The sequence below is a fragment of the Thamnophis elegans genome, chromosome 3, assembly GCF_009769535.1.
Source record: "Thamnophis elegans isolate rThaEle1 chromosome 3, rThaEle1.pri, whole genome shotgun sequence".
Lineage (NCBI taxonomy): Eukaryota > Metazoa > Chordata > Lepidosauria > Squamata > Colubridae > Thamnophis > Thamnophis elegans.
In genome coordinates this window covers 115106610-115126539 of record NC_045543.1, presented here as the reverse complement: position 1 = coordinate 115126539, position 19930 = coordinate 115106610, and the positions used below count along the sequence as shown (strand labels likewise).

Below are 19930 nucleotides of genomic sequence, written 5' to 3'. Positions count from 1 at the left end.
TTGTGTAAGTAAATTGATAAAAGCAATTCTAGAGATAAATGCTACTTTTAAAAATGAGTGTCAACTGATTTGTAGAGTTGTGCAATACTCTTCTTCACAACTATTTGATTTATTCTTATAGAAAATTAATATCTTGTTCAGAAGATGGTAGTGTTCGTATGTGGGAATTACATGAAAAGCAACATCTTACAGCTGAACCTGTTCCATCAGGTCTGTATACAAAAAAATAAGATTAATTGCATAAAAATGAGTGATCAGCCATAGCTTATCTACTTTAGAATCCCATTTATAATAGTAAAGATGTACTTCTGTCCTTTTATTATTAGTAGTATTTGTGAAAATTTTGAAAGCAAAGCAGATCCAATATTTTGTTTTATTTTAGGAAAAAAGTAAAATGTATATATTGCCTTTAGTAGAAAAGTACACATGTTCTCTAAATGGAACAATGTTTCTCAACTTAAAAATTGCATTTAATTCTAGAGCCATTTATGGGTAAAGTAGAATTATTCCTTCTGAATAAGAAACTTTGCCATATTATAGCCTTGAATAAAAATAGGTTACAATAGGATGTGATGGTGCGGCTTTTCTCATAGATTGTCTCAGAATGGCAAGAATACATTTTATCCCATTAAATTTAATGACTAGCTAAATGAATTAGAGATATGGTTGTTTCAGCCAAAAAGTCATATACCAATTTTGAAGAAAAGGTACATTTGTGTATTGCTATATGGAGAATAAGTGGTTCTGTTTATAATCATGATAGCACTCTTCCAATATCTAAGGGGCTGGCACAAAGAAGAGGGGGCCAACCTATCCTAAAGCGCCTGAAGGTAGTACAAGAATAAATGGATGGAAACTAATCAAGGAGAGAACTAACCTAGAACCAAATAGACAATTAGAACATTTAATCAGTGGAATGACTTGCCTCCAGAAGTTATAAATGCTCCAACACTGAAAGTTTTTTAAAAAGAGATTGGATAACCATTTGTATGAAATGGTATAGGATCTTCTAATTGTGCTGTATTTGGACTAGAAGACCTCCAAGGTCGTTTACAATTCTGTTTTTCTATTTTTCTGTTAAAAGTAGTCAAAAATCAATCTATTTAAAAGTGCCAATGCAAGTTGTTACTGGAACTTTCAAGCAAGTTCTTTAGTTCCAAAAATGTCCCATATTAGTGAGGCACTGGTATCCAGATATACCATAAATGTGCCTAATTTCCAGCTACGCATTTAACTATGCCTTTCAGATAGCTCCTTATTTAGAAATAATAATAATATTAGCAAATATCAGGTTGTTTTAACAAGCTAGGTTAAATGCTAGCCGAGGTGGCGCAGTGGTTAGGGTGCAGTACTGCAGGCCACTTCAGCTGACTGTTATCTGCAGTTCAGCGGTTCAAATCTCACCGGCTCAAGGTTGACTCAGCCTTCCATCCTTCCGAGGTGGGTGAAATGAGGACCCAGACTGTGGGGGCAATATGCTGACTCTGTAAACCGCTTAGAGAGGGCTGAAAGCCCTGTGAAGCGGTATATAAGTCTAACTGCTATTGCTATTGCTATTGCTTTTTCCTCACTGGCTGAAACATAGATTTGAGTGGAATACCATTTGCAAGAAGACTTTGCCATTGCACTAACGAAGTGGTGAAGTTAGTGAAAATTAATCTGGCCTTTACAAAAAAAACAAGTCAAGGTTTATGTAGTAAGTAAAAGTTTATATAAAAACTAAGGTTGATATAACTATAATTATATAGGTACAAATATATAGGCTGAGGTAACTATAATTACCTCAGGCTCTTGCCCTGAAGTTATGACATGGCTCTTCAGAAGGCTCTGCCTATTGAACTAAGGACACAGATAGTAAATTAAAGTACAATGGCTGGATTATCTTAACTACATTTTTATTCATTTATTGTGGCTGCATATATTATGGCTCAAAAATGTATATTGTTTAATATAAATAGTTGGCATTATTATTATTTTTTTTAAAATATATTTATTCATTTTTCACATTCCATTTACAATCACTTATATACAGGGTATTTACTATAGGAAAAGAAAAAAAAAAGAAAAAGGGAATAAAACGAACAAATAAAAAGGAAACACAACTCATCATTCACAACCCCACCTAACCCTTCCATCCTCCATACACCCCATCTACCCCCTCCAACTTTCTCCCTCTAACACTCCCCTCCTACTTCCCTTCCCCCTCAAACCTTCCTTCTCCCCTTACTCCCCGGACACCCTCCTTACATTCCCTTACTCCTTCCTTACTCCTCCCTCTTCTTTCCCTCTACCTCCCTCCTTGGTGTATGCCTTTATTCGAGTGTTGTTTGATCTGATAAAATGAACCAAGGGAAAAAAAATAGAAAAAAAGAAAAAAAGAACCGCCGTATATAAATACATTCTTGTTCTTATTAGACTATGTTACCACCCCCCCCACCCCACCCCCACAAATCCCCATCCCTAATCCTCCCGACTTCCCAGGGCCCACACCTGGCACTACCTTCTGTCTAAAATATCTTGTATACATATGGATTAAAAAGAATAAAAGTAATATATCAAAAGAGGAAAAACAGAAAAAAAAGAAGAGAGAAAAGAAAAGAGAAAAGAAAAAAAAAGAGAAAAAAAAAATAAGAAACCACTCTTTGTGTTGATCTCAGCCCCCCATCTTTATCTATGCTTAAATAGTATAAATCATTCTATCTATATTTTATTCTCGTCTCTTACTTCTTTGCTATTTACCCCAACCTTCTGTAGATTCTCCCGTTCCTCTTCCTAAACCTCGTGATCCCTTCCGATAAAATTTAAGCAACGTGGTTCATGCCATATATTCAAATATAACTTTACAGACGAGTAATCAAACTTTCCCTTCTAGTAAAATTTGAACAGCGTAAATGATCTTTCTTAACCCCCTTTTCAAACAGTAGTTCAAAATAATCTAGCCAAGCTTCCCCTTCTTAGTAAAATTAAGCAGCGTAGATCAAATATTACTTTACACAGGAATCAATTTCTATCTTAAGATAATTCCAACCGACTTCCTCTTCTAATAGGATTTAAATAACGTAGTTCATTCCACATGCATTTTACCCTCATCCCTTACTTGTCTGATATTTACCACTATCAAATTTATACTAGCATTTGTTTAAAATGTAACTCAGAGCGATTTCAACCAACTTTCCCTTCAAATAAAAATTAAATAGCATGGATCAAGCAGCGTAGATCAAATATTACTTTACACAGGAATCAATTTCTATCTTAAGGTAATTCCAACCGACTTCCTCTTCTAATAGGATTTAAATAACGTAGTTCATTCCACATGCATTTTACCCTCATCCCTTACTTGTCTGATATTTACCACTATCAAATTTATACTAACATTTGTTTAAAATGTAACTCAGAGCGATTTCAACCAACTTTCCCTTCAAATAAAAGTTAAATAGCATGGATCATTCCACATATTCAAATAATACTTTCAGCAAGAGTCAGTTAACCTTCTATTTTAAAGTAGTCCCTTCTAACAAAGTTTAAACAACATAAATCATTCCGCATTCTTTTTACACTTATCTTAAGATAATCCCAACCAGCTTTCTGTTCTAATAAGCTTTAAACAACGTAAATTTTACCCTCATCCCTTGCTTGTCTGATGTTTACCACTATCAAATTTATGCTAACGTTAATTTAAAATCTAGCTCAAAGTAGTTTTCACCCAGCTTTCCCTTCTGATAAAAATTAGTCCGCTTTTCTACCGGAGAGGGGTCTCAAACCCCCATTCAGTCCTCAACTTTAGCAAGCATTTTAAAATGTCTAAATTTTCGATCTCCATTTTTCTGCTTCTCCGAGGGAGGAGGGGCTACCCCCTCCATCTTGCAGCCACATGGCCGGCCGCTTGCCTTCTCCTTCCGCTTGTCTCTCCTCTCTTCCAAGCGCGTCAGGAAGTCCCGCCTTCAGAGTCCTACAATAGAAATCTTGAGCCTCCGAAACAGAGTTAAGACGAAATCTTTGATTCTCAAATGTAACCGTGATACCGGCAGGGGCCTCCCATCTGTATCGAATCTGTTGACTCCTAAGCTCCTTAGTTAAAAAGGTGTAGTCCCTTCTTGCTTTCAGCATCTGAAAAGGAATATCTTTGAAAACAATCAGGTCCTGGCCGTCAACTCGGAGACTGTTATTATGAAACTTTTGTACAATCGCATTTCTAGATTCTTTTGTAGAGAAATGTATAATTATGTCCCTCGGGAGCTGTCGCTGTTCCGCTATCAATGAGTTCTGGCGATAGATTTTCCGAATCTGCCAATCAAAGTTAAGTCCCGGGCTTCCCAGCGCATGGCTGAAGGCTTCAGCAAAGGTCTGTTTCAAATTCTCTTGCTCCTTTTCACGGAATCCTCTGACTCTTATTGCAAATGCCTTCCTATTAAAATTTATCATCATAAGCTGTTGTTCAGTGTCTCTAATTTTTTGTTGTAAAATTTGAATATTGGTAGTCAAATTAAAATTAGCCTTCTCCAGACTTTCCAATTTATTCTCTATTTCAGCAGAGTAATCTGACAGGGCAGACACGGCTGCAAACGTATTCGCCTTCATCTGATTAACTTTAGACTTTAAATCATCATATAGTTCCAATACAAAATCCTTAATTTCTTGTTTAAAGGCATTAAACATTTTAAAGAGATATTCCTGTGTTAAAAATTCTCCAGTAGAGGGCATAGGAGACAAAGGCTGTGTTTCCAGTAAAGATTCTTTAAATTCTTTAGACACATTTGTAGCAAGACGCTTCTTTGACCTGGGTGCCATAATAAATAAACAAGTAAGCAGCGCTTCGCTCCCCTCTATTTCCAAAGAAGAAGAGTTTATTTTGTTAAGGAGCGGTCTGCAGGAAGATAAAACCGGCTAAGTACATCCAGTATCAATCATCCACGGAGAGAAATCGCCATTTTGAAGTCCATTTAGACAAAGAACAAAGAAGTCTCTAAGACAAATGGTGCTGGTATTTAAGATAGTAATAAAAGCATAAATCTCACAGGGTGGGACCCGCCCGTATCAATTCTAGCTTGAAAAAACCTTTGTTTTGTCCTGGGGGGGGCTAGCCTGTCTGGGGCTGCCTAGAAAAAAAAAAGGCAGCTGAGAAGAAATGGCTGGAGATAAGAGCTCCGCTCCGACTGGATCTAATCTCTTTCCACAGCCCGAAAAAAGAAAAAGGCTGTGGCTTACGAATAGACCCTAGCCTACGGAGCTATCCTCCCTGCCCCTTTCTTAGCCAAAAAGGGGTGCTATCTATGATCTTATTTAGATATACAAACCAGATCTCTGAGGAGCTCGGTGGAGCCCTCCTCGGCAACAGGCCACGCCCCCAGGAAGTCAATAGTTGGCATTATTTTTAACTGATTTCATTCAACATTGGGTCTATTGTTCACAATAAATATTAGCATTTAATTATTTGGCTTATTCTAAACTATGTGATCTGAATTAGACATTTTTGTTCTTACATATAACATGATTATGATTACATAATATTTTGAAGTGAAATGTAGTCTTCAGTGACTGACAACTCACTCTATACATGAGCAATCGCAAGAATAGATGCAAATAAAAGAAGTAATGCAACAAAGTTTATAATTATCAGATTTTGAGTGTGAACAGAACAGAACAATGTTTGGGGCTAGAAAAAAACAACTCATTTTTTAAAAAACCTTTTCTTTATATTCCAGGTTTTTTCAATATCTGGGGATTTGGCAGGACAAGCAAACAAGCAAATCACACAGCTAAAAAGGCACCAGAGTGTGCTACTATTTTTTCCCTTGACCTAACTGGGGATCTGATTGGACACTCGGCAGCTGTACAGGTTTGTTGGATCTAGAACGGCAGATAACAGAAGTTGCTTTTGTATGGGGGCTACTTTTTAAGATAACTCTTACCTTGGCTTTGGTTGCCTTATACTTGGGGATTTTTTTTTAGTCCTAAGAACATTTTATCTTATACCTGCATTGGTGTAGGAAACATGTTTGATAGCTATGTGTTCTGACCCCCCGGTCTGTGAATAAACCAGAACACAGGCTTGGCTGTTTGCCACTGTTCAATGATGGAGATAACGAATCCTTTGGCTGAGGGCCCAGGCAACTCACATTCAATAGAGTAGCTCAGCAACAACCCAGATAGTTCAAACGAAGCAACGTAGATAGTCCAAACGAACAGACATGACTAGAATACACAGATAGATTTTCTTAACTACTAATTCAAACTGTTGTTTCCTGCAAATGTCCCCTCCCAACGCCTCACCTATAGTCTCTCTTGGGAGGGGCCAATCAACCACCACCTGTGCTTAATCATCTTCTGTGAGTCTGCCTACGGAGTTGCTGCTTCCGTTTGTCAGCCCTTCTCAATCTAGCATCAGGGACAAACTGCCTTTGATCCTCCCCACTGCTCCATGCCTCAGGCGCCTCCTGGTGGCCAACCAGCCTCTCTGGTCCCTGCTCTGAGTCTGAACCCTGCCCAGGGTCCTCCACATCGCCCAGGGCAGACTTGTATGATTCCTCGCTATCCGAGTCCATCAGCAGCTCAGTCGGATCCTGCTGGGCAACAACAGCTATGTATGAAATTACATGATCATGTTTAAAATGCAGTATTGCAGGCCAACTCAGCCACAGCCTGGAGTTCAATCCTGACTCAGGTTGACTCAGGCTTCCATCTTTCCAAGGTCAGTAAAATGAGGACCCAGATTGTAAACATTGTAAACTGCTTAGAGAGAGCTGTAAAGTACTATGAAGCGGTATATACGTTAAGTGCTACGGTTTTGCTAGCATGGCAAAATGAACATGTTTAAAAGGTTCTCCTAAAACTCTGATGGGGAAATATACAATATGCTTGCACAGTCATTTCTGTCTAAAGGGTCTATGAAGTGAATCTTTAAAAATGATTTCTCAAGAATTTCTTTTATTTAGTGGGAATACTGGTAGTCCTCAAATTATGACCACAATTGAGGCCAAAATTTGTCTTCTTAAGTGAGATATTTGTTAATTGAGTTTTGCCCCATTTTACGACCTTTCTTGCCACAGTTGTTAAGTGAATCACTGCAGTTGATAAGTTGGTAAGCCAGTTGTTAAGTGAATCCGGCTTCCCCTTTGACTTTGCTTGTCAGAAGGTTGTAAAAAAGTGATCACATGATCCCAGGACACTGCAAGGGCCCTAAATATGAACCAGTTGCAGAGTTGGTATTCAGCAGGTTCTGATCAGTTCTGGAGAACTGGTAGCAGAAATTTTGAGTAATTCGGAGAACCGGTAAATACCATCTTTGACTGCCCCCCCCATCTATTCTCTGCCTCCCGAGTCCCAGCTGATCAGGAGGAAATGGGGATTTTGCAGTAACCTTCCCCTGGAGTGGGGAGAGAATGGAGATTTTACAGTATCCTTCCCTTGCCACACCCACCAAGCCACGCCCACAGAACCAATAGTAATTTTTTTTGAATCCCATCACTGACCAGTTGTCAAGTTTCTGAATTTTGATCACATGATCATGGAATGCTGCAAAGGTCATAACTGTAACAAAATGGACATAAATCACTTCAGTGCTATTGTAACCTTGAATGGTCATTAAACGAGGACTACCTGTATAACAAAACTCACTTTTTCTAACTTTTAACAAAACTCTCCTATTTATACCCACAGTGTCACTTTGTGGATTGATATCAACCTATCTTGATATCAAGCTATTTGTCTATATTTAGAGTTACACTGAAATTTGCTATATGTTGATTTATTTGATATTCTGCTTGCCCAGAATTCTCAAGATACTAAATTATTACCATTCTTTGCATTTTATTTAATACTTTATTGTTAAATGATGCTTTTATCATGCAGATTTAGTATATTTGAACTAAAAACTACATATAGATTTAATCAAAATAGAAACAATAATTTCACACAATGCTATTTACATAACATTCATATACCAAAGATAGAATAAATATATACCATTGTTTTTTTCACATAAAGACGTGGGCATACTGTTGTAATTTGATTGCGTTTAGGTAATTTGGCAGCGACTTCATATGACATTTTGGATTTATTTCATAAAAAATGTGAAGACCTATTATGATAGGAGAATGTTTGTACAGTATCTTGTACAATGACGCTACAAACCTCATGCAGTGTAATCAAGCCTATCTCAAATCACATTTTAGATCTTGACCTTTATGTTCACTTTTCAAATTACCATTTTATGATTTATAGATTTAAATTCTTTTTTTTACCATTGCTAGTTTGCTTGGATGTTCTGAAGATAAATCTTGAACATGTTCATTACTATTCATTACTTTACTACTATTATAAAGAACATGTACAATTTTGTAAAAATACTTCTTTGATTAGTTTTATTTAATAGGAATGTTTCTGACATCTGATAGTTGACTACATTATTTTGATGATTTTTAATTGCAGATGTTCCTTTATTTTGGTGAGCATGGCATAGCAACATGCTCTGCTGATCACCTTATTATTCTATGGAAAGATGGAGAACAAGAGTCAAGACTGCGCAGCTTAATATTATTTCATAAGTTGGAACAAATTGAAGATTTGCGCTTAAGGTCTGAGATGAAATAATGTATAAACTACAAATAGGCTATTTATATTACATATTTAAAATAAATGGGTATAATTTTATGTTTGTTTTAAAAAAAATATTTAAGTGGTGTTTTTTCTTACTGAATTTGCCATAAATTTAGATAATTGGGCATTGGTGCTTACCTAACACATCCTTTCTCAGGACGGTGGAGACAGCAGCCATGCATGGGTTAACTCCATCAGTATCCAATAGGACTGAGTGTACAAAATGTGACATCGTAGCTCCCGAGGTAGCTCCTCCCGCTTTTGACGAAGATGAGTAGAATGAGTGTTGGTGCTTACATGATACGCCCTTTCTCAGGACGGTGGAGACAGCAGCCGTCCCCACCCTGATGCTTCGTGTGGACCTAGCCTCAATATATAGTCAATAGGAGAGAGGACACTCTATCTAGATCACATACAACACAGCAGTCTACTACTCAACTTTGTCAAAAGTGGGACGAATGTGGGGTCCAGCTGGAGAACGAATGTATCTGACTGAAACACACAGATTGTCTCTGATAGAAAGGATCGCCAATTCCGAGATTCGCCTCGCTAAGGTGACCATGACTAGAAAGGTCACCTTCAGTGGGAGATGTAGCAAAATTGACCTCAAGGGTTCGAATGGAGGTTTGGTGAGAAAGTCAAGGACCCTAGCAAAATCGCACGTAGGGAATCTATGTGTAACAGGAGGGCTGAAGTTGGTCTCGCCCTTGTACATGTGGGTGCAAGGATAGTGGTTAGGAAGGACGGGGGGGTGAGGACTGAAGAGAGGGCCACTATGTGGCATCTGAGCGTGTTTGGTGAAAGTCCCTTATCTTGTCCAAATTGTAAGAATTTGAGGATGTTGGCGATGGAAGCCCTGAGAGGAACAATGTCCCTTTGATTGCACCAGGTTTAAAGGTCAACCAAGTGGCATCATAAATCTTATTAATGGAGGGGCATCGAGATGCCTGGATTGTCTGAATAACCTTATCAGATAGGCTTGCAGCTCTTAAGGCCACCTGCTCAATCTCCAGACGGTTAGTCGCAACATTGAAGGTTGGGATGGTGGATTGACCCCTGATGGAGAAGTGGTTTTGACAATGGGAGTCGCCACGATGGGCCCACTGATAAGTTCACCAAGTCTGTGAACCAAGGCCGGCGCGTCCAGTGGGGGACAAGGAGTAGAAGTTCCGCCTCCTCCTCTAGCATCTTGCGTATGACCCTCTGGATCAGTGGGAAGGGAGGGAAGGCGTATAGGAGCCCAGGGCGCCATCTGCACCACTGTGCATCTGTTCCTTCTGACCCTGGTGTCGCTTAACATGTGCAATACCTCGACGGTTGTTGAACTACGTGGGGAAGAGGTCTAGTACTGGAACTCTGTACCTTCTGGTCAGCTGCGTGAAGATGCGACTATTCAGGCTCCACTCCGCAGGATCGATCAGCGTGCGACTCAGCCAGTCCGCCCATGTGTTCCCTGTGCCTGAAATATGCTCTGCACGAACGGAGAGTAGGTTGGTCTCTGCCCAAAGTCTCATGCGAAAGGCTGACTCGATGAGCGAGACAGCCCTTGGCGATTGATATGCGCTTTCGCAGTTGTATTGACTGTTAGAATCAGAATGTGGACTTCCTGGGGGCGGAGTCTGTCGCCGAAGGAGCTCAATGGAGCTCCTCTCAGAGTTCTGGTCTGTATATCTAATTAAGATCAATAGATATCACCCCTTTTTGGCAGAAAGGGGCAGGCAGAAGCTCAGGTGCTAGGATTTATTCGTTGTTAATAAGATATTCTAGAAGGTGAATGGTACTGAACTGTGCCGGGTGTGGGACCTGGGAAGTCGGAGGGGATTAGGGAGGGGGGTTCATTGGGGGTGGGTGGGTGGGTGGAGATATAGTCTCAATATATAGAATAAGAAGAATACACTTGTATACTGTTGTTCCTTATCTTTTCTTTTTATTTTTCTCTTTTTTTTATTTTTCTTTTTATTTTTTTTCCTTCTCTTTTCTTTTTAGCGCAATTTTTAGTAATTGAATAGATTAATGAATAGAGAAATGCACCAAAGTGAGAAGTAGAGGAAAAGAAGAGGGAGAAGTAAGGAGGGAGGAAGAGGGGAATGTAAGGAGGATGAGAGGGGAAGGAGGGTGAGGAAGGCGAGAAAGGAAGATAGGAGGGGAAAGGGAAGTAGGAGGGGTGATTGTTGGAGGGAGAAAGGAAAGTTGGAGGGGGAGAAGAAGGGGTGTATGAAAGCGACAGGTTGGGTTTATGATGAGTTGTGTTTAGGTTGGGTTTTTATTTTATTTTATTATTATTGCAAATATTCAGTATATAAGTGAATGTACAAAATTGAAAAATGAAAATGAATAAAACATTTGAAACACGAATCAGAATGTGGATGTTGCGCACTGAAAGTGAAGAAGGGCGAGATGGATGGCCCTCAACTCCAGCCAATTTATGCTGTGAGTTTGGTCGGTGTGGGACCACAGATCCTGGGCCACCTGAGAGTTCAGGTGAGCACCCCACCTGCTCAGGCTAGCATTGGTCGTGAACGTGAGACGCTGGGGTTCCCTGAAGAGAGACCCCTGGGCAATGGTCGGGAACACCCAGCACTCCAGTGGTTTGACCATTTCTGGAGTCATTCTTACTTTTACCGAGGAGCAGCTGCTTGGTCTTTTGATAGCTTTTTTAGAAGGTACCTCGAGCACCTTGAACAGCTCTGGTCTGACATTGTAGAGACGTTTGTCCAGGGTGTTTGGGAGAGGGCCTGTACCTGGGGATACCGACTGATTCTGGACCACATCAAGGAATAGCCTGGGTGAAGGTATCATGTCCTTCTCCACCTTGGAGAAGAGGGGGTCTGTGGTGTCAGTCTTGTTAGGATCAGCTCCCTGGGATGACTTAGGAGCGGGAATACCAGGTATCTTCTTAGCCTTAAAGAGAAGAGAGTGAAAAATAAGCAGGTTACGGAGGCCCACAAAAGTAGGTGGGTCTGCCACCAACAGATCCGAGTCCCTAGTTGGACATTCCTCCTCTCCAAAGACTAATGGCTGGGTAGACAAGCCAGGAATCTCACACGACAAAGAGACGGAACTGTCTCTGCCCCTGCAATGCTTGCTGGAACCGGAGGAAGTCCTGTGTAGAGTAGAATGGGAAGAAGATTTATGCTGGAGGCCTGCCGCAATGCCTCTTTCGATGGCATCTGATATGATGGTTGCCATATCGGGGGTATATGAGTGAGACTGGAATGGAGGACTCCCAGAATCTTGGGATAAGAGGTCTGGTTCCGGAGTAGGGCTCTGATCCTCCCCAGACCCATCCTCACTGATTTTAAATTCCACTAGGCCCCTAGCGACCTCCGGGTGAAGAGGAAAAGCAGGAGGGGAAAAGGCCTCATCAGAATCTGAAGATAAGATGACTGGGGGACTAGCCTCAAGCACCCTTTGGGACTGGAAAGTATGAAGGGAAACTCTGTTCTTTGATTTGTCCTTTGATTTGTCCTTGGCCGCCTTTGAGGGGCCCTGGCCAGACCATCGGCCTCCCCAGCTGAGGCCTTACGGAAAGAAGCCAGCTTGGATACCTTAGCTGGATGCCCAGTGGAAGAGGGATCAGGGGCTGCCCGTTTCTTTGAAGCCCTGGTCCCAGATGGGCCTGCTGTGGGGTTTGGAGATCTAACTGAGACTGAGGGCACTGGGGATTCCTGGCCAGGAAGAGAAGCCATGGCCTTTACTCACGGCACCTCCAGGCTCCCAAAATGGCCACCGCAACCTTTCCCGCTCAAAGAAAATGGCCGCTGAGGCAACCCAAGCCTCGTAGAGCTAGGAGGAGCGGCAGGGACAAAACGGCCATTGGTGGCAAGTGGCAGCATTGGTGGTAGCTGCTGGCAGCGGCCCCTGATAGCAAGGGTTACGTTGCAGAAGCCGCTGGCGGCGTCCCACAATGAGGGAGATACCACTGGTCTCTGCAGCGGTGGGCAGCAGGGAGATCAAAGCCACAGCCACGGCAGTTGCGCTAGTGGGAAAGCGGCTGTGGCTTAAAGGGCCGTTGCCTGTAGCCGAGCTTCAATCAGCGTCGTGTGGCAGCGGAGCCTTTTAAGGCTACTGCGATGGTATTGAGGTGACGGAAAAGGTGATCCAATCCTAGGCAAGGCAGCAGAGTTACCTCATGGGCCTGCCAGCAGCTAGGGTTGCTGCGGAGCACTGGTGCCCTGCTTGCCACCTGCAGGAGCACGATTACCTTGCCACTAGATCCTCCTGCCTTGCAAAGTCCAATAGAGGCAGGGAGAAATTTTAGTTGAAGGTTTTAGTCTGAATTGAGAAGTTTAAAACTATTTAATTGTCCAAAATTGGAGGAGAGAGCAAGAAGTACAGCCAGCCCAAGATTGACTGAGTCTCAAAAGTGGGAGGAGCTACCTCAGGAGCTATGATGTCACATTTTGTAGACTCAGTCCTATTGGATACTTACAGAGTTAACCCATGCATGGCTGCTGTCTCCACCAACTTTGGAGAAGAGGATCCAGCATTGTTAGTTTCTACACAGAAACTGAATTTTGGTAAACAGACCATTCTGTTCAGCCATGACCTAATCAGGGACATTGCCAAATTTTGGATTTTTCACTCAATAAATGCACCAAGGTTCTTGTGGTGCCTTCAAACAGTTCTTCACATTTCCCTAAGGGCAGGTGAAACAAACACGAATCTACAGCCCTTTGCCAGATCCCAGGAAAAGCAAAATTTCATTTAAGGAGCAACAGGCAGCTGGTGTATGAGTATCCTTACATATCCCAAAGCACCCTTTTGACTGAATCCAGATTGCTGTACAGCCCTATTAAACATAAGATATTAGAATGGCATATTTTCTTGCCAAGAAATAGCATTTGATGATAGATAATAGAAGCAATCAATTGGAATTTCATTTTGAAGATCTTGCTTTGCTCTAATTTAACATACAACATAATGAATACACTTACTATGGTTTTATGCCAAATGTTGAGATTTCTGTGATAACTTATATTTATGAGTTTGAAGAATCCTCTCGGTCAGGAAGTAACAGTTTAGAATCTATGGATTGTCAAGCTATTCTTTCCCCATATACTATCAGGGGTTAAACTGAATGTTGGGGCAGATTTCTAAAGAGAATTGAGTTTTAGAAATATGTTGCAGATTTGTACAAAATAAATCTTTTAGGCAAAGAATTTCACTGAATGATTTGCCAGCTCAAATATTTTGACAAAACAGTGTAATCTATATTTGTTCTTCAAAATCTACATTATATAGAACAGTTTGTGAACAAAAAAGTTATTGTGCAAATCGGTAGAAGTCTACTGAAACATACAGGTTCAAAGCCAATTCTCATGAGGAATTCTGCACATCAAAATTCTTTGTTAACACCTGCAAGTAACACAGAAGTGGAGAATTTTTGAAAATCGAGGCTTTTGTTATATGAGGCATATTTTACAGTATTGTTGTCTTCATTGCTTATTATGTTGTGATTGATAAACTGAATAGTGTACATGAAGAAGAATAAAATTTGGGAATGTATATAATTTGAATTCAATTTTTATTTCACAAGCAAGAGCAGCTCTTGAGCAGGGTTAATACAGAACACTCCCAGTGAAAGCAAAACGTGATCTTCTATTCCCCCCCTCTCCCCAACACACACACACACACCTTGGAGAAAAAGGGCCTTTATTACTTCCAACATATTTCACTGTTTTGGACAACATCCCCTGCCAATTTTTTTCTGAAGCAATTGGAAAATGGAAGGTTCTCTGGGATCAAATCCATTCCAAATAAAAATGGCAACTGAGGCAATATGAAAAAAATTAATTAAAATTCAGTTTTATATATAGGCTTCGATAGAAATAAATAGCAATGACGAATTAAACAGGAAATACAAAGTTTTTAAACACAATATAGCATTTTAATACATAGCAACCAGAGTTAGATTCTATTACATTTTTAACAAAAATATAGCTTTTGTTCATTTCTCAGCATGGGAATTATGAGAGTATAATACAATTTTACATAACTTGATACAAAACATTGAAAAATGTTGGCACATTCTTTAAGCTACAATCATTGTCATTTTTCAGTTCACCTGTTTTATTTTCTCTGACTATACAGAAGAGAATCAGATTTCTTTTTGATGGGCAGTATACTACTCTACTTTAAAGGCCAATTTTTCTACAGCTTCTTATAAAGCACAATATAAATAATTAGTGAAATAGAATATTTGAGTAAATGACCTAGTAAGTGAAGATTGTCTAAGCTCATGAGCTTATTTAAAGAATGCTTCCATTTTAATGAAAACTAGAAGTCAGGGTAATTTTAAAAAACTCAATTTGTTAGGAATAACTCCTGTGTGATCTCAATTTAAATCAATGGCAGTTGTGTAAAAGCATAGGTTTCACTCATTGTCCAGTGCAAGGCCCCATCACACTTTTCCACTATGTTTAAAGTAAATGTAAAAATATTTGTGCTTTGGCATCTAATGTAAAAACTTCATACTTGAATGAGAAAGTTACATTCAGTACATGAACCACATCATTAGGGTTATATTACTTTAGTTTTTTTAAGTAAAGGGTTTTAATATTAGGGGTTTCAGCATTCAGCATATAAGTGGCTTATGTTCTTAACACTAAGGTCTTTAGAGTAATTGCTATGGCTGCAATCCAGGACATCAAGGCACTGGGGTTTCCTACCCCTCATAGAGGGATGAGCATCCATTTCCCTTCTCTAAGAAAGAGGGTTGGAGGCCTTTGTATAGGTGTCAATTCTGGAGATTTTCTATTAATAAGTCTCATATATTACATAATATATAAGCAGGATTTGTTTTATTTACGGCTCATGTATATAAAGCATCTGTCACTTTCTGCTCATAGGATCTGTACCAGCAATTCCTCTTCTAAGCATGTAGATGAAATCTGGAACTGTACAACATCATAGAGCATGACATATTGTGGCAGATGCAAAGAAATGTTTTAAGATGGAGTGCTAGTTGTTCATTTTACTACTTGTCTAGACTTTCATATATGGCTGATGTTACCTATTAAAAGGCAGAGAAAACTATGGGTTTGTTTAATTTGTGAATTTATATCAACTACAATTTTCTAAAAGATTAGTTAACAAGCAAAACACATACAAGGATTTCTTGTTGTAAAAATCACAGTGTGCAGCAAGTCCCCACTGTAACAAAGGGCCAGTGAGGGAGCTATCTCTCTGCATACAAACTTGCCCCTGATAATGAAACCTGCTGGGAAGCCTGCATAGGGAGGAGGGCTCCACGCATAGACAGGCTTGAATCACAGTAATCGTAAATGTATAAATGAGAACAAAGTCTGACAGATCAGCAATTACATTAAGAAATGATTTCTCATTCAGTGGGGTCAACACATATGCTTTTTTGCTCTACTAATTGGAAGCAAGCAAGCAAATGGGTCCTTATAAGACTGACTAGCTATCTGAAGGTAGAGCTCTGGCTCCCATGGCTGTGGCAGGAGGAAACACAGAGATCTGCAGTAGATCCTGGAAGTCGATAGAATGGGAAATGAGATACCACCATGTTTGAAATATTAGGGTCTCTATGGATGAATTGTTCTCAGTGTCAAAAACGTGACAAGTGTATAATTAATATATATACTTGCTATGAACAAGGCTTTTGTAAAATAAACTTTAAATTAAATACTGTTCATAAATTTTTCAAAGAAGCTATTTTTCTTGCTTTACAATTGATTTTGGCTAATAAATTAAATATCATTTGACAAATTACAACCATTTTATAAAACTACCCTTAAAAGGATCTATTATTCCACAAAAAAAAGGATAGCGTTTATAAACCATTTCTTGTCTCTAAATTATGTCCTTTATTTTTTAAAAAAGCCCACAGTTTTATAGAATTTTGAACTATTTAAAATTGAGAAACAATATTTTTCTCCACATTTCCCAGTTGGTTACTTCATTGTGAAGGAAATTCAACCCTTCTTGGGTCCATACCAGTATATGGTTCACAGTGTATGTGGTAGGCTCTGATCTTTCTTTTGTCCTCTTCAGCTTCCAAGGTTATTCTCTGAAGGGAGACGAAGGCTCCTACACTTTGATTCATCTAATTTTTTCCAGTGTTTGTAGTTATTTGCTAGGTGTTGCATCAGACCAGGTAGATATGCAAATGCTGAGAGATACAGAGGGGTGGGGTGGGGAAAGCAATGCCATACTTGTTTTAAAAGCATGAACAATTTCTGCATTCTTTCAGCCTTTGTATATTTAGTATCAATTGTTAGTGTCAATTGTTAATATACAAACAATCATTTTATATGCCTAGCAGTAGCACAACCATATAACTTAGCCCTTCAAAATTTTTCCTCCCTCAAGTACCTTACAACAGAATGTGGGATATATTTCCACATAACTTTAATAAAACTTTAAAAGTGTAATAACTTTTTTGCACATGTTCATTAACAAATCTATTCTATCAAACTCCCCCCCCCCTTTATTCTCTTGCGAGAACAACTGTGTCTGGCTAGGAAACAACCTTTAGGCTCTAAATAACAGAAAGGACAAGGATATCCTTTAACACATAAAACCCGTAGGCAAAACAATAAAAAATGCATTGCTTAAAACAGAAGAGGAAAAATGACAATTCTTACCATCCCAAGCATCAAACATGTCCATTATAAAGTAATCAATGAAGGATATCTGAGACTTGGGGATGCTGCAGGTATTTCGATCAAATACAGGCATCACAACTGGTAGGCCCTGCTTCTTTTCTTCATCAGTCTGTGGGGGGAATTTTTCAACTTTACAACCAGGATGAAAATTACAAAAGCAGACTAATGGTCCATTTTATAATTAATTATTGAGATTAAGTTTATCTAGCAAAGAAAACTTCTATAACTCAATGAACAAAACTGAGTTTGCTGGCAACTGAAAACGTAATCCTAAATGAAACTAGATCTACAGTCTATTTTTTATAAGGGGAAGTGTTAAATCATTGTCTATTTTTACCAAACTGTACCCCAAAATAAACAAGACATATAACAGATGTGCATGAAAAGTAGCATTTCACTTCTTATTTAGAATTATTTTATTGTTACTTTTCTCACACAATTCATATCAAGATCAGAATTTGTTTTGTCAGCATTTAACATGGTAGGAGCTGACGGTATTGTTCTGGCACAGTGGTGGGATTCATTTTTTTTACTACCGAAGGAAAGGATACTGTAAAATCTCCATTCCCTCTGAATCAGCTGGGACTCAGGAAGCAGAGAATAGATGGGGGCGGAACTGGCCAGAACTGGTCAGAAGCTGCTGAATACCACCTCTGCTCTGGCATTAGAGTCTATCTCTTACAAGACAATTGAGAAATAGATTGTCCATTTTAACATGGTGTTAATCACCCAAAGTCAAATATGTAAGCAGAGCACCATACAAATGGAATTAAATTAAAAACTTGGGGAATGGGAAATAGTTGTTCAGTAAAGAGAATAAAATTATTACATTAAGATTTTCATACACAAGCATTAGATTTTAGAAGGACTAAAACATTTCTTTGATTTTCTAACAACAGTATATTCATACCTGGGCAAAATATTCTTCAGAAATTCTCCCAGCCCATTCAATACACAATTCTAGAGGACGACATGGATTTGCAACATCTGCACATTTTATCATCATGCGCTTGATCAGTGTTTGGTTATCTGGAAAGTTCTTGAGACTGTTTGGGTATTCACAATCACCACTATCATTCTGGAAAATGGTTATTCATAATGTCAGTTGGCATTACCACTCAAAGTCACTATATAATGTTATAATACTCTATGCACCATAAGGAAAACTACATAGTCACTTGGTTTTGGCTGGAATTCAAGATATTTGAGTAAGGTGAAGAAGTTGCTTTCTTACTTAGACTTATCAGAAAGTACAATAATTTGTTAACTGAAATATTTTTCATTGCTTTTGGGGGCAGGGTGGTGGGTATTGTACAATCCTCAGAAAACTGATTATTTGGTAGTCTGAGAATTCAGTCAAGGTTGTTAGAGAAATATTGTAAACCTCAATTTATAGTAATATGATGACAATAAATCAACCAAAATAAAGATAAGGGATTCCTGTTTAGATGTGTCTGTCTTTGGCCACTGATTTATTCTATATCTTTATCTCACTATACAATAAACACATTTGTGTCAAGTGTCACAACATCTTGAAGCATTTTTAATAATAGAATATTAGCTGCCTATACTACACTTATTTCATTGAACCAATTTATTTTTATATATGCATTGGCTCATATCTGTTAACTATAGAAAATAAAAAAGCGTATTTGAAATTATGCTGTATAAAACTCCAAAATATAACACAATTTGATTTGGTGATACCTGAGCACAGCATCCCTTAAGAGCTTCATTTTGAGACAAATTAGTCTCCATACTAGTAATTGTGAAGTAAAGAATGCAAGTTCCTTCTCTTCACCTTACTTAAACTAGTTCCTATGTGCCAACCACCCCACCCCCTGCAAAGGAAAACCAGTGTTGGAACTGGTGATCAAAACTTCAATTATACAAAGTGCAAAGTATTATAAAAGCAATGTAATAATATATTTTATAATATAATCAAAACAAAAGTATAAAAAGCCATAGATTTTCATTATACTGTATAGCAATAGCATTTAGACTTGCATACTGCCCCATAGCGCTGTAAAACACTCTCTGGACACTTCACAATGTAAAGCACTCTCTGGACACTTCACAATGTAAGCATTATTTGTATGTAGCCCCCAACAAATCTGGGTCCTCATTTTACTGGCCTCGGAAGGATGGAAAGCTGAGTCATCCTTGAGCCCCATCAGGATCAAACTCCAGGCTGTGGGCAGAATTTGCCTGCAATACTGCACCTTAATCACAGCCTCCCCAGTGCTCTTGTATTTAGCACCTAATGCATAAGAACTAAGTACGCTGGCTTGGGAATTCTGGACTTGAAGTCCGCAGATCTTAAAGTTGCCAAGGTTGAGCATTACTGGTGTAGATATAGGTGAGTCCAATATGAAAAATATTGTAAAAAATATTTATTGCTAATTTTCCTCTAGCCCTTTGTATATTTTTAGAAATCTTTCCACATGGATATTTTTATTAATACAGTTATGAAAGTAGCTCTCCCAAAACCATAGGAATATAAAATTATCATTTTGCCTGTAAATCTGAAGTCTCTATGCCTTCTTTATTACATGTGAACAGGTACATATTTAAAAGAATGTAGTGTTGGAGTTACTCTAAATAAAATCTTAGATCTATACACATTGCTAAATTCCCACAAATACCAATTTTCAATTAAGGGTGCTTATATTTACGTATTCAGTGATGGCACCATTCATAGA

The 19930-nt window shown here is 38.9% G+C and overlaps 3 protein-coding genes across 11 annotated transcripts in view; 1 reads left to right on the top strand and 2 right to left on the bottom strand.

The window, feature by feature from the left end:
- Nucleotides 1-16227, top strand: part of WDR41 (WD repeat domain 41) — a 36211-nt gene extending 19984 nt beyond the window's left edge. The window contains exons 11-14 of one of the 2 annotated variants that reach the window (XM_032213373.1): nucleotides 122-210; nucleotides 5703-5836; nucleotides 8428-8573; nucleotides 15447-16227. In XM_032213373.1, the coding sequence (XP_032069264.1) occupies nucleotides 122-210; nucleotides 5703-5836; nucleotides 8428-8573; nucleotides 15447-15510 (433 nt within the window). In that variant the 3' untranslated portion in view covers nucleotides 15511-16227. The remainder of the gene's footprint in view (nucleotides 1-121; nucleotides 211-5702; nucleotides 5837-8427; nucleotides 8574-15446) is intronic. The other variant, XM_032213374.1, reaches the window with a different exon arrangement.
- Nucleotides 10876-15440, bottom strand: LOC116505895. The gene is made up of 2 exons (XM_032213376.1): nucleotides 11938-15440; nucleotides 10876-11890 (listed from the first exon to the last, which is right to left on the bottom strand). The coding sequence occupies exons 1-2, from the start codon at nucleotides 12282-12284 to the stop codon at nucleotides 10951-10953; spliced, it is 1287 nt and encodes a 428-aa protein (XP_032069267.1). The 5' UTR covers nucleotides 12285-15440; the 3' UTR covers nucleotides 10876-10950.
- A 116-nt stretch (nucleotides 16228-16343) lies between the features above and the next one.
- Nucleotides 16344-19930, bottom strand: part of PDE8B (phosphodiesterase 8B) — a 55306-nt gene continuing 51719 nt past the window's right edge. For all 8 annotated transcript variants that reach the window (XM_032213365.1, XM_032213370.1, XM_032213368.1 and 5 more), the window contains 3 exons: nucleotides 18139-18306; nucleotides 17208-17337; nucleotides 16344-16732 (listed from right to left, as the gene is read on the bottom strand). In XM_032213365.1, the coding sequence (XP_032069256.1) occupies nucleotides 16611-16732; nucleotides 17208-17337; nucleotides 18139-18306 (420 nt within the window). In that variant the 3' untranslated portion in view covers nucleotides 16344-16610. The remainder of the gene's footprint in view (nucleotides 16733-17207; nucleotides 17338-18138; nucleotides 18307-19930) is intronic.